Source organism: Palaemon carinicauda, chromosome 27 (assembly GCF_036898095.1).
Source record: "Palaemon carinicauda isolate YSFRI2023 chromosome 27, ASM3689809v2, whole genome shotgun sequence".
In the NCBI taxonomy this organism is placed as follows: Eukaryota; Metazoa; Arthropoda; class Malacostraca; order Decapoda; family Palaemonidae; genus Palaemon; species Palaemon carinicauda.
The window spans coordinates 28,202,444-28,217,829 of record NC_090751.1 but is presented as its reverse complement, the minus strand read 5'-3'; the positions used below and the strand labels follow the sequence as shown (position 1 = coordinate 28,217,829).

Genomic DNA, 15,386 nt, shown 5'->3' with positions numbered 1-15,386 from the left:
AAAGAGTTTGTCCCTGGCCAAAAGTCATGAGCCTTTCTGCTTAGTTGTATGGCAAGGTGGAAGAAGGAAATGAAAACGAAGGTATAACAGAAGGTATAGATCGGACCAAAGGGATGTTGCAGAGACCCTTATGGGTATTGACGGGGAAGGGATCATTTCCGAGCAGGGTGTTGTAGTCACAGTTTGATTATATGTATATCAGAAGCTATTTCCCCTAATTTTACTTTGCGTGAAATGTTTTTATTTTCAAATTATATCTCAATTTTTTTTAAAAATCACCATTTAGTAATGAATATAATTTATATAGAATAAAAAATGTTACTTTATATGCTATAGAATATTTTTTTTATTTCGAATTTTGAAAAAAATAAAAAAAATTTTTTTTATAAATTCATTAACTTAAAAAGATATGTGGCTGAAATTTTCAAGTGATTGCTTGAAAAACATCAGAATTGAGCATAAAGCTTTTTAAATTTTTTAAATATGTTTAAAACTAAAGTAGATGGAATTTGAAATGAAAAAAGTATGATTTGAGAAAAATGCATTTCAAGATTTTCTTTTACTTCCCTTCTTAGATCTTTTAGGCGTGTTACTAGGCTCCTAGTCTCCTCTCATAGTAAAGAGATATAATAGTAATAATAGTAATATAATAAGCTAAATTAAATTATAACACCTTAGAGACCAGTGTTTCATAGTTGCCAACTACTCATTATTACCAGGTTCAATAGCTTTATAAAGCTTCTGGTATTTAGTCGTCCATTTTTCTTTTTAATTTTTTTTTTTTTGTCTCTCTAGACATCCTTCTTGATTTTTCTCTGGTTATTAGAGCTCTTCCGGCATTATTGATGTAGTAGAATTGCACAAACATTCCATGGAAAGCAAACATTGCATAAGCACTTAACACAATACTGTAGTGACTGCAATTATCGTTTATGCTCAAACAGAACGGTTACTGGTCATCTCTTCTACCTCCTAAACTGTGTTGCCAATGCCCATTGTGTTGTACTGAAAGTTCTGAAATATAAATACAAATATTGAAGACTTTTCTCATAAAGTAATGATGTCAATGGTTGCTATAGCCGATATCTAGAAATTCCATGTGTATATGCACGAACAAAATTGCTTTTTATCCTATAAAAAGCTTATAAATGCCATCATTTTATGTCTCCCAACAGAGCAGACCTTTTGCAATGTAAAGATGACAAAATTTGAAGATGTCTGTGAAACCCAAAATGGCTTACGGTACACTTGAATACCAACAATTAAAAAGAGGTAAAACCTCTGCTACAAATGGAACATCCTCATCAGCCAATCACCTCTTCCTTCTACTTTCAACTTTAAAAAGTGGATAGTTTAACTTTAAAAAGTGGATAGTTCATTGTAATGTACCATTACTGAGGTGATTCACATTGTACTTGTAAAGCAAATAATAAAATTGGCTTCATCACCAAGGATAGATGTCATGTTTTGCTTTTTAAGGCAAAGCTAATATTTTCCAAAACCTGAGACTTATGGCTGCTAGAGGGAAGAAAGGAACATTGATGAGTTTAGGATATTCTAGTCTTGGTCTTTGCAGACGCCAAGAACTTTCTTACAGTTGTACCTAATTTAGTAAGTGGTAATACACTGCACTGTGAATTTACTTTGACCATTTCTGACAAGAATCAACAGCCTTTTGGTCTCAAAAATGTTCTTTGTTCGGGGAATCTGTGAAATTCTGTGGTCATTCTCATTCTTTGGGAATCCTTCTTTATTGATCTCATCTTACCTTCAACTTCAGTTGAGTGTAGGTCTAAGCTTTACAGAAAAATCAGCAAGATTTGAGGAATTAGTTTTGGAATTAGTCCAAGGTTCAGTGGCTTTGCACTAAAGATCAAACACCATCTCATGGCATACAATTTTACATATTTTGATATAGCATAACAGTTCATTACTGTCAAAAGAAAGTGCCAAAGATCTAATGTTGATTATGGATGGAGTTTTGTTATCAGCCACAGATTTCACCCATTTTTATGCCATGCTGTTTACAGTGGATTTTAAATCTCCATTGGATGGGCCACAGCAGACCTTGTGAGTGAGCTCTGGTTAATAATAATGCCATATACATTCTACATAGGTTCTTTAGTATTTTCTTATGTCTCTAATGAATTAATGTCACATCAAAAGAAACCAGTAGCCTACACCCATCTTGCTATCTAGCGTAGGGATAATTTTTGGTCTGAAGTAAAGAGAAATGATAAATGTAAACTACAGTAATGTGTATGATTTGAAATATGCAGAGAAACACAATCTTAACCAACAATTTTCACCAACTGATCCTCAATACTGTACTAGCCAGGGTTCTTCTGATAGTAAAAAAAAAAAAAAGTGTGGAAAGTAAATTTAGTAGAACAATTATTTTCTGCTTTTGAGAGTCCAAATGCCCTCCAGAATTTAATCACACGATTACAGTTGAACATATTACTATATATTTCACGAAGTACTTTCCTTCAAAATCTTATCTCCAAAATATTTACAAATCAATGGGGCAATAACACAAATGCCTTTTAATAGAAACTTCATTTAGAATCATATACAACTTCAAGAAATAAAATAACAATTCGGGACTATAATCAAACTACACTAAGTCAAAATACAGTTTGCAGGACTTCACATGAATTTCAAGTCCATTGAATATTGTCCTAACTCTCTATTATTTACAACCAGTAATGTAGAATGAGTGGAACTAACAATGCCTTCTTTACAATGATACCAAGATGATTTGTCAAGTTCAGAAGCTGCATTGCATGTCAAGTTGCTGATTAACCCAAAGGTATTAAAACTTGAAACAAACTGTTCAATCAAGAGGTAAAACCATGACTGTAAAATATACAATGACAAAATTAACTCATGAAACATGGAAATATTATGAACTAATTGCAAATACTGTATATTCCACCAAACTTTGTTCTTGGTGAGTATGACTTCCATAAATTGTAAACAAAGTTTAATCAAATTTTGCAATACAAGATATACAAAGGAATATAATACAGTATAGTTATTTCATACCTCACAACCAAATGTAGGAAACAAAGTAATGAATGTGTATTCATTTATACACGTTGTTAAGATATTGACAATTTCATGAAGCCCGATGCATAGGAATGTAGTGGCAAACTGTAGAAGGATTCCACTTAAAAACTTAATGTAGAATTGAACATTTACCATAGTTCGGTCATTCTTTAAATTTTATATCTGATGGTATATTTTGAATAGAATTCATTTTGACTTCTAAAGCAGCTGATGCACATTACAAAGTGACATTTCTGCCCCTCATTGGGTTGGTCCAAAAATAATTTTTTAAAAGTGGCAAAGTGTTTTAAGAAGTTAAGACAACTAGGTAGGACACAAAACATAAGACAGAAATCCATACAGCTTTTGGGTCAAAGGGTCACAACAGGGAAACTTCCACTTTGCCAAGTGTGTGCATAAGCCACACTCTACCCATTTTGAAAGGCTTTCAGCAGCAGCAACATTTGCAGACTTATACTTTTCATCTGCTCCAACCATTTTGGGCTGCCAATTCAATAAGTATAAATATGACCCAATGGTTTTCATATATTTGATAATTAATAAGATAAGCTAATAAGAAATATACTGTAGTAATTAATGGTCACGGTTAAATATGAAACGATTGATTTTATGCCTCAAGTTATTGAGAATAATATTGAAATGGAAAAGAGGTCATTCCAATTTTAAGGTTTATTACCTTATATTAGTATGATAAATGTTTTCAGTTGAACTGAAACCGTTCACTGTTCTCATGTCTTCTACCTAACCCTAAACTTACTGCTACAGAAATCTAATGGCAATACAATACATCACTTTTTGACATACAAAATCAAATCCATCCCCAGGCTACCATTAATGATATGCATAATTTATTTTGGAACAAAGGTTGTGGATAAAACTACACTAAACAACAAAGATGAAAAATAAATTACCAATTTGATATTTTCGGACTCAAAGCATACATAACCTATCAAGAAAGGGGGGTAGAATTTAAGACAAAGAAACTAGTACACAAAATGACTCAAAAGTGTTCAAGTTATAGCACTTGATGAAGCAAATCTTTGATTTTCTGGACCTCCTCCTACTTTGAATAATTTGACGCTACTGTGTACAATAAAACCCGATGCTCGAGAACTTGGCAACAGTAGGCACAGAGTCGTACTTTACAAACAGCACTCGAACATTTCCTGTCATCTGTTAAAAACAATATTTCCTACCCCAAATACGGTATATAAAACAAACACGACGACACAATATCGATTGAAATATTCTCCCGTGCCTTATTATCTATTCATCCATGGTTGACCATGGATTAAAGAAAAAGGGAGATATGATATTAAGAATTTTATGGTGGTTTTGTTAATTACTGCTATTAATGCTCAATACTATCCTTTTTTCTTACACTTATTATGTGAATACATATGGAAGTTATAGGTGTTCACCATCATCTGTTATTATATGTACAGTACTACAGTACTCATGGAGAAGCAGACTTAGCTATGCTTCCTTGTTTTAATTAAGAAAATCACTAACAATAAAATATCCTGATGTCATATTCAGAAATAAATTTCTTAAACCAAAAGGAGCACAAAATGTAATACAGTAGCCGGCAATTTAATATACAACAGATGAGAAGAAATATTAGCACGTCAGTTAGATAAGAAATGGCAAGTGCCTGCCGAGATAAATACAGTACAGTATATCAAAGAGCAGAGAAAAATTAGATATGGAAATTAAAGGTATTGTAGGGTAGATAAATGTGGCGAGAATGGTAAAAATCAGCATTACAGTGAACCCTCGTTTATCGCGGTAGATAGGTTCCAGACGCGGCCGCGAAAGGTGAAAATCCGCGAAGTAGTAACACCATATTTACCTATTTATTTAACATGTATATACAGACTTTTAAAACCTTCCCTTGTACGTAGTACTGTTAACAAACTACCCTTTAATGTACAGAACACTTAATGCATGTAATACAGTACCCTAAACTAAAACAGGCACAATTATTAAAGGCGACTTTATATCATGCGTTTCCTAAACACGCCAAAAAGCACGATAAAAAATGGCAACCAATGTTTTGTTTACGTTTATCTCTGATCCTAATGAAGAAACAAACGCATTTACACATCTGTTTATAGGTTAGTTTTTGCATCAATTATATTGATTATTCAGTACAGTATGTTGATTTGGTTATTACTAATGTTTTACTTAATTTTTCTTAGGACTTCCAAATGAAATTTTTTTTTCTTTATGACGCCGCCTGAAACGACGGCGTCATAAAGTACGCTCAGTAAACAAACTAAGGAATTTAACCCGCATGAGGAAAGTGATAAATAATGATATTACAGTAAAAGCTTTTATAAAATATGTTATTACAAATATTATTTACCGTATCTATATAAAATCATACATACGTAGCAAAGCAGGAAAACAATCTACGAGAGAGAGAGAGAGAGAGAGAGAGAGAGAGAGAGAGAGAGAGAGAGAGAGAGAGAGAGAGAGAGAGAGAGAGAGAGAGAGAGTTGTTTTACATACGTAAATGTAAATTTTAAACAAAAAAAATAGCCCCATTTAATATAAAATAGATTACAAATATTTTACTTTATCATATTACAGTAGTCTGTATAATACTGTAAAGTTCAGTAGAGTATGTTGTTGTTAAAGTCGTGGCGATGAAATTCTCACGAAACAAAAACACGCCATTTGAGCACAACAGCTGATTCTCTCTCTCTCTCTCTCTCTCTCTCTCTCTCTCTTCGTGTTATACAATACTTACATTTAGATGAAGAAACTAAAATTAGTTTTCTTAGTGTCAATTAAATACAAAATGAAATAATTAGGCCGAGTCTACATCCATTTCAATCATAGCCAAAAATAGGGCATCCGATTTCATCAGCAAACCACTATTTTTTGGGAAATATCATTTTATTCTAGAAAATTGCCACTCTTTAAATAGTTAATTGCACATTAAGAAAGCGTGTACTTTTGTTTTTAAATTTCGGGTGTGTTTTAAAAATCGAGTATTGTTGACTTTTTTTTTTTTTTTTACTTTTGGCTGTGATTAGATCAGCTGTCATCTAGCTGCCGCTCTTGAGTGTGTACGAATACACTAACAAAGTATCATTTATACCATTTCTTAACTTATTCAAACCGTCTACAGTATACAGTTGATATTACATAAGCACCAATGTGTTATAACCTATCAATTTTTTTTGTTTATTACATTTAAACCCCCCTCTATCTCTCTCTCTCTCTCTACCTATCTCTCTCTCTCTCTCTCTCTCTCTCTCTCTCTCTCTCTCTCTCTCTCTCTCTACCTCTCTCTCTCTCTCTACCTCTCTCTCTCTCTCTGTGTGTGGGCTACTTTTCACTACCTCCCATTCCTTACCTCTCTCTCTCTCTCTAACAAATGATATCTTTGTTGCTCCTCAAAGTTTCATTTATATTGAAAATCAATCATGATTCAATTTTCCTTACTTTCTCCAATCTCGCACCATCGGTCACATCGCGGTATTTTCGATATTTCCGGAAAATCCGCAATATATGTATAGACATGGGTTATGAAAAAAATCCGCGAAGTGGTGAATCCGCGATGGTCGAACCGCGAAGTAGCGAGGGTTCACTGTAATCTTATACAGTATATGGAAAATTTAGTGATGTCACCTTTCACTTTTTGTACTACCATATAAAGTATTCAGTATCTGGAAAGTATTCCACTTATTCATGGTATTAAAATATACATACTGAAAAACGAGAAGGCGCATATTGTTCGGAATTTTTACTTTCTTGCATAACATGGCCAAGCAGCATCACTACTATGCACAATGCAACCTAAACAATAAATAGAGTATCATTAAGATAATATCATCCTGAGGTAATTGAATGTTGGTTAATACTGTACTAACAAATAATTTGACTTCAGTTGACAAATAAATGTTACTCCTTCAGAAAAATAATCACGGCATTCCATCAATGAATAATGTTTGTAAACATTAAAGAGGGAAGTTTTTTAATCCAAATTGGCGTAGAAAAACACTAAACCTTACCTATTCAAGGCCAAATAATTTCTAGGTACCAATAATGCAGCCAAGACTTATAAATAACCTTGTATAGACTATAATTTACAAATGCTTAACAATTAGTATGCTAAAACAAGCCCAAAACCCAGTTTTTCAAAATATCAAACATTAACCACACTGAAGATTAGCTACAATACTTTAACAATGTACAGATTAACACAGTAATTTTTCTAATAACAGCTTGAAATAAGAAAATATTTCATTAATTCCTTTATTGCCTAAGTACAAAAAGCTTGTAATATAATCCAAACCAACTCTAATGGACACCAGGCAGCCATTCAAATGCAAATATGAATAAACTTTGAGAAAGAAAGCAAGTCTAAATTGTGATTGTTCACCGAGGCCTTTTCTGATCTCCATAGAGTAAAAGCTTATGCCCCTTATATTTCCCACAACCCTGCAATTTATAATGTACATACAGGAGCAGTTCAGTTTAAATTTCATGAACTAACTTAGCATATAGACACCACAACATTTAGAATTAAATTTTTTTGGAATAAGATCAAAATTTCATTAAACAATAAAAAATAATCTTATTGCAAACAATATTTCTGTGACAAATTTTTCAAGAACTTAATCCTTGATATTCATTTATTGTTAATCATACAGTACATTTTAAAACTTGTGTATACAATGATTAATGTTAATCTTAATACAGTGTTTATGTATGCTATACAAGAAGAGAAATCTGTGAGCAAAACACTTTGAAAAGTTTGTAATAAGCTTTGATGAATCAAGCAGAGAAAAGTAGAGCAATATATAATTTTGTTTCTGTCAATTTATAATCATGCAACATTAAATTAAATTGGAATGGAGAATATCTCACTTAATGAATAAATGTTTTTTTTTTTTTTTTTGTAATGGAAGGTATGGTGTCCATTTAAAAATATGATACTCCATGAAACATAACTTTTAAAACTAGAAGGAAGCAACAATTTTCATACTAGCTTGATGACACTTATGCAAAAGTTTCTGTTAATCTTCTGTAAAAATATAGATTATAACTCTGTAGGAGTTATCAGGACAGTAGTTTTACTACTTTCAAAAGTGGAAAGCTGAAATGAGATTCAATTACATTTCTATGAGGCTTAAATCTACAATTTGGCAAATCAAAAACAATATCATTCACTCTCCTTTTTATACTGAATAAAAGTCAGAAGCTTAACCCTCTGAGGATGAGATGATGCACTTAGCATCATCCGTTCATGAATGTAACTGTAATGGCCCTATAGAAAATTTATTCTGCTTTTTAATGAAATTTTCAGGCTTTATAGAAAATGTATTCAAGTTTCTAATGAAATTTTCAGTTCCTGTATTTATTCCTTTTTTAGTGAACCAATGAAACATCAAAATAAGTGGGTTGACAGATGACGCCATTGCTCTGTAGCCAAAAGTCATGAGCCCAACAGCAATTTTCTTACATCTGGGATCACCAGAGGGTTAAATAAATTCCTATGACTTCTGTCACAGTTGTTCTTCTTCACTTGAAACAAACTGACTAGTATCACAAATCTGTACAACACATTAAAATGTACCGTAGAGACTAGGTGCTTCTATCCCAGTACTGCATATAAATAAAAAGTAAGAGAGTCTACTTTTCAAAATCACAAACTATGCTTCAAAACCAACAGCTAAAAATGTATTTACTGCAAACAGTATTTTAAAAGGAAAGCAGAATATACAATTTCACATATATTTTTATATATAATGATGGAGTTTGATGGCCTAATATAAGCAGAGCAAAACGCTGCTGTGACAAATTTTTTCTTCTAATTTCTAAGTTGTTTTTCCTAATTCCACCTTACGTTGTATTGCTCTATGGAAGTTATAAACCCCTGAGTCTATTAGTCCGGCTACAGTAAAAACTCCACCAATAATGGCACACAACCCAGTGAGGAAGTGTCCAAGAGATTTTTTCTTTTCTGTGTACTTGACCATCATCGGTGATAATTCATATGTAAAGAAAACCCCTGGGATGCCGGTCTCGCCCATTCCCATTTGAAGTGACTTTGAATGTTGAGTGACAGAAAACTGATTTGTTGTAAGTGTTGAACCATCTACCTTTTCATATGTCGTGGGTACAACTTTCAGATAATAATTAACAGATCTGGGTCCTTTATCTGTGTTGAATTCTGTTCCATCTATAGGATTGGTTTTACCGGGAATGTTGATACCAAAACTCAAGTGGCGGATGCGATGCGACAAGTCAAAGTCAGATGTCCTGTACTGCGCAACATCGTGGATGTGAAGGTGATTATGTTGGAATGATTTTCCTGGAGCAAGATGGAAGTTTCCTCCAACACGATTGACTTCCAAGTAACCGTAGATTTGGCATCCTTCTTTTGGAAGTTCAGTGGACTCTACCAATTTCCCTTCTTCAACACACTGAGCCAAATTTCTGAGGGGTGGTAGAGCCCAACCCTTAGTTCTGTATGCTTCTTTGACTTCATCGCAAGTGTTACAGCACTTGTCAGCTGCACCATAACAACTTCCACACTTGGGTTCTGTAGAGTTTTCTTCAGCAATGGCTGTCTTATTTTCTGACAAAGCATCTCGCTTTACCACATGTCCAATGTGTTCTTGCCTCTCAGGGTCATCAATGGGCCTTCCTTCCAAATCCAGTTTACGTTTAAAAATATTATGCTGAATATTCACGTGCTGTTCGCCACTGAGATCCATTGCATCCAAACTCAGAAGATTGCAAGGGATTCGAGGGAAAATAACATCAACATTGATGCGCAGTTTGCTCCCTCGTGTTGTATCGACAAAGAGATCCTCTGCTATGCGTGGTGTAACAAAGTCATACAATTCTGATAAAAATAGTAATGTCATGATTATCACAGCTACGATGGTTACTGCAGCTCCCGAGAAGGTTTTAACTTGGAAATCCTCAAGAGTTTTTGGATAAGCATCCAGATGTCGAAGTCTTTCCGCAACAGATTTACTTACTGATACCATTTTGATGATTTTGCCGAATAAATAATCAAGAAATATGATTGTCTGAGGTTGACCTCACACTGCACTAGTGCTTACAACCTGCCAATTTTAGGGCTTCACACCTGAAATGAAGGAAAGATGTTTTACAGTAATGCTCTACTCGAGAATTATACATGACAAATATATTTCAAAATAAATTTGCCTCCAATTCAGAGTCTTTTCCACAGTTACCGCTCCATATACAAACAAATAAATGTAATAAAATGACTAAAACAGGATTTTAAAAGTAAAATTACTTTTCCATGCTTTCCTTCAAATAGCCTTAAAATACTCTAAAACCTACAGTGTACTACTGTAAGCCCTCAACTTCCTTATTATGGAGGCTATTACTTGGCCAGAACTTTTAGACATGATGAGTTTTAAAGGTAAATCTCCTAAACTGAATTATAAATTTTCAGTGCAAGTTATTTTATGAAATGTTCATAGATTTCCATTTTGTGGGAGGAAATCAGAACAAAACTTGGTAAAACATACATAGAACGGTAAATATAGAAAGGGATTTATTTTAACGAAAACTGTAGGTTGTTCGGGTTCAAATCAATGCTGTAGGTTGTTCGGGTTCGAAATAATGGGTTTGAAGAGATCTAATTCGTATTGCCATTTCCAATCTTTTAACTAATATTGTACTAATTCTATGACAAAACCAAAAATCTCAAGGGCCAACTTTGCAATTGAAGCATTGGGCTGAGAGTCATGGACTATAAATGACCTAAGCTGTTCGAACTCTAGGAGCCTTTGTATAACGACAGACAGAACCTCCCACTTACATAGAATAGCACCTAACCTAACCTACTTGCCCAATGGGGGGGGGGGTTAACATATTCTTAGCGATATGCTTGGAAATAAAGTATTTTTATGGGGCATGGCCGTCATCATTCATTCAACGGACCCTATTACCACATACATACGCCGCGGACCCTATAACCTATTAGTAGTTAAAAAGAATTGCTAGCTAACTACCATATGCTTGTCTTGCTGAGGCTAATATTACTCGGACACTTTTTTTACCTTGATAAAAGGGCTATTCCATGCAATCTACAGGAAAATAAGGCCTAAACTGAAAAAGGGTAGAATGTAGTTTGTTGGGACAGGCGGTATCTTTCTTATTACTAGCCCTAGCCCCCGGCCACGGATTGTGACCTGGGAACTACTAGGTAAAGTTGTACTGTATTACAGATTCTCATTTCGAACAGAAAATATATGTTTTCCCAAAGGAAATGACGTGATTTAACCGAATTTGACCTTCATTTCAACTCCAAATAAACAACAACCAGTTCGACTAACTTCAAGTAGCCGAACTGGTGGTTGTTGCGGATGAAATGAAGGTGAAAACTGGTTAAATCATGTTATTTCCTACAGGAAAACATATATTTTCTGTTAAAATGTTTAAATATAATGGCTCTTGTTCAAATTCCGTCCTCACTTCACTCATTAAGAACACATGTACTGCCCACTCTAACATTAGCAATGTTACGCTGACATTGCTAACGTTAGCAATGCTACGCTAATATTAGCATGTGTATTTTAAAGCATTTTCCATATACCCTTTACACAATATATAAAAGGGTACAAAAGGGTACAGAACCTAACAAACCAGCCTAACCTAACCTAGTAGTTCCTAGGTCACGACCCCTAGCCGGGGGCAAACCCCAGGACCCCCTTCCCAGGTCACAACCCCTAGGCGGGGGCAAGCCCCCGGACCCACTTCCCAGGTCACAAACTTGTACTGGCAAGCGGTAATGTTGAGCTGCGCACGCTAAAAACATTTAAATTAAAGAAATTAATGACCTACTTTTATGACCCACACAACGAAACTTGTGGGTCACCGGGGTGTTGAGATTGTGACGTCTTAACTTCTATAAATAGCACTTGGGAAATTGTAAACGTTGGGGAATTACATTATGTGATTTAAGGAAGTTATCGACATTGAATGACATATCAAAAAAGTCACCATGAAATTTAGCAAATGCTTTCAAGTATGGAATACTGCAGCTGTTACAAGTTTCTACAACTTCCATCGCAAAATCCGAAAAAAACCTCATTTGAAATAACAAAGACCTGACTAGGACAAAGGTTTCCGCAGAAAAGGATTTGTTGGAAGGGGTATAAAGAGACCACTTGAAGAGATAAGGGAAGGGGGTAGGGAAATATTTACCCCCACCCCCTGTGCAAACTTTCCATACGTATGGGTTCATGATTGGATAACGGGAAAACAACGGAGTCTAGAGAGTAAACATAGAATGGGAAACTTGTCCAGAGCAAGTATTTATGTGAAATCGGGGCGTGACAAGGTAATAACAAAATGTATAAAAGTAATATAGCAAGATAAAATGGAGTGTATGATAAATAATATTTAATGGGAATATAAAATGAGGTGATTTTATAAGGTATCGGATAATAAAACAAGTAATAAGTTAGCGGATAATAAAACAAGTAATACTGGGGTCAAACGTAATATGTATATGAGGGTATCGCATAAAAGGAATGGTATAGTTGTACTGAATCAAGTCATATACCTGTACTTGAATAAAGCGGGTGAAGTTGAATAGTTAAATTAAGCGGGTAGAGAAGAAATCCTATGGGTGGAAGATGAGTCTATGCCCAGGGGGGAGGAGTTTATGCGCAGAAGGTCGAGACCTTCTATGTACAAACGAACGAACGAGGGTGACTACAACCGACCAGTAGAATGACAAAAAATAAATGAAAAACACTGTTAATGTTAGCATGTTACACTAACATTGCTAATGTTAGATTGCACAGCTCATTATTACCATATTTTTTCATCGGTTTATTATACATCCAAAAAGGTAATGTATAGAGAAGAAAAGGCTTGTTTTACCATTATATACCGATTCCCCAGTATGTTTTCCCAACTCAAAACCCTGAGTTCCCACTGGGGGGTCCCCCATTATCGTTGATATATATATATATATATATATATATATATATATATATATATATATATATATATAATATATATATATATATATATATATATTTCTGAAACTATTCATTTGCGACAGGAACGAGGGTCATTATCGAAGAGTGAAAAAAAAAGTAGTTTTTTCCCTAGGTAACATTGCCCTATAATACAGTACAATAATACCGGTTAGGTTAGGTAGGTTTGTGGTGTTTGTATGATAGCGACAGTGGTTGGGGGATCGCAGGCTGACGTTAGGCCCCCCCCCCCTTCGTTAGGTCCTCTTTTACTCTATTTTCTGGCGGTTCCAGGCCTGTCCCAACAAACTACAAAGGCTCCCTGAAAAATTTCGAATTACTGACTATGGTAAGCTAAGCCTATCCTATCAGAGACAGAACCGGTAGTCTGGTTATAGCCGAAGGCCTACCAGGGAGGTACGGTACTTATAACCTATCGTAACTTAATCCCTTCGTCGGTAAAAGAGGAATCACACCGTCCTACATATAATTCTTTCACGAAACAAACGTCACTTACATGTGAAGTTCATATGTTCTCTCTAACCTTTGGTGTTGATTACGTGGATAAAGCCAATTTGTTTATTGTCAAGAAGGTGTAACCACAACTAAATAGTAAATAAGCTCTAGACCCCGTCTCGAAGTTCACGGTTTTTGTAACGGCCATGTTATAACTCCAGCGAAAAGACATTCTCATTTACGTTATTGATAAACAGTATACATTATTTTAACACAACAGTATTGTAATTATGCTTGAATTGTGTTTACTATATACATAGTTTAACGACAATTGCAAAAATAAACTCCAGACGACTTTTTTAGGTTAAACACTCATCACAGCTATGTAACTACTCCAGTGAGCGAAAAAGTTCAAGGTCAGTCTCATTTTGGGTTTCGGATATTTGGCAAAAATTACGACTACGAACGAACACTTTCATATGACATTTGAAGTTGGTGACCCATCAGTGGTCATTGTTAGTAAATCGTTGACAGTTTGGAATAAAGGTGTTACCTCAATTTGGTCTGAATTTGATTAGAAGGCAGAATATGCTTCCAAGAAGTGATATATATATATATATATATATATATCACTTCTTGAAAGCATATTCTGCCTTCTAATCAAATTCAGACCAAATTGAGGTAACGAATTTATTCTATGTATGTATGTACACAGGTGCACATATATATGTATATATATATATATATATATATACTGTATATATATATATATATATATATATATGTGTGTGTGTGTGTGTGTGTGTACTGTAAAGATTATAAAGGCATTCACCAGCGAAATGATGGGGGAAATTTTGACATTTTTTATTCCATTCTATTTTAAAGCTGGTTGCACAGCATGGGGATACCTTAACGTGCTGAAAGAGTTTGCTTATCGCTATGATCAGTAAAAACTGTACTAGTCAGGGACATCCATACTAGGTTGGTTTCCTGTGAGTGATCAGACAAAGTCTCACACCATCACCAATCCGGAGTGGCCAGCGAGATGAAAACTGAGGCCTTTGTCCTGTAGTGGACTGGAAAACGGCTGCATATGTTGTCTAAGCATGGGAATATGATAGATAATCGATCATTGAATAGGTAGGCCTATATTGTGTGAGTGCTTTTCATACTGCTCTCACTTGTAGTTTAGTACATAATGTCGGTTACTGTTATGATTGCGTGCTGGTGTACTTTGCGTTTACTCTTGTAAGTATCAAAGTATTATGACGAAGATGAAAATAACAATTTGTTTCTATTACTATGATTTTTTACAAGCCCCTTAATGATAATGATGCCGTTTATGCGTGGAATGTTACTTCCTTTAGACTTAATGAGCCGGAAAAAAATATTACATGGTATTCAGCAAGATTGTTATAATTTTGCTTTTGAATAAGGAAAAAATGCTTTTAAAATTAAGATAAGACTGTAGCCTTTTTTAATTGCCTTTATAAAGTATGAGGCCTCTATTTTGCTCTTATAAGATTTCTTTAAGATAACATGGCAGCTTCTATATCAGCAGAGCTAAGCCAAAGCATTGCATCGTGTTTTAAGATCTGGTTATGAAAGCAAACACGATTGTGCCTTGAGAGAAGTACAATGTGAGACATAATGACTTAAATGAAGGGAACTACTGTATGCAAACAAGCTCCCACTGGTCACCCGAACGGCTGATGATATTAAAGCTTTCAAAAGGAAACTTAAAGACTTGCTTGTGTTCCAAGTGCTTCGATAATGTGGATTTACTTTACTTTGAAGGTTAAAGACCGCTCATGAATGGCAGAGGCAAGGGACAGTGATACTGACCCTAGCAAGCAGAACAATGCC

The 15,386-nt window shown here is 34.6% G+C and overlaps 1 protein-coding gene across 2 annotated transcripts; it reads right to left on the bottom strand.

Annotated features, from left to right (window-relative positions):
- Nucleotides 1–6,647: 6,647 nt before the first annotated feature.
- On the bottom strand, nt 6,648–13,770 carry LOC137620637 (endoplasmic reticulum-Golgi intermediate compartment protein 3). 2 transcript variants are annotated; one of them, XM_068350940.1, is made up of 2 exons: nt 13,609–13,762; nt 6,648–10,189 (listed from the first exon to the last, which is right to left on the bottom strand). In XM_068350940.1, exon 2 carries the CDS (start codon nt 10,086–10,088, stop codon nt 8,907–8,909), a length of 1,182 nt encoding a protein of 393 aa, XP_068207041.1. In that variant the 5' UTR covers nt 10,089–10,189; nt 13,609–13,762; the 3' UTR covers nt 6,648–8,906. The 2 variants fall into 2 exon arrangements, with proteins under 2 accessions (XP_068207041.1, XP_068207040.1); XM_068350939.1 differs by having other exon boundaries at nt 6,649–10,189; nt 13,582–13,770.
- Nucleotides 13,771–15,386: the final 1,616 nt, after the last annotated feature.

Excerpts from the sequence above, each read along its gene's own strand:
- LOC137620637 (XM_068350939.1), bottom strand. The coding sequence starts at position 10,088 with ATGGTATCAGTAAGTAAATCTGTTGCGGAAAGACTTCGACATCTGGAT.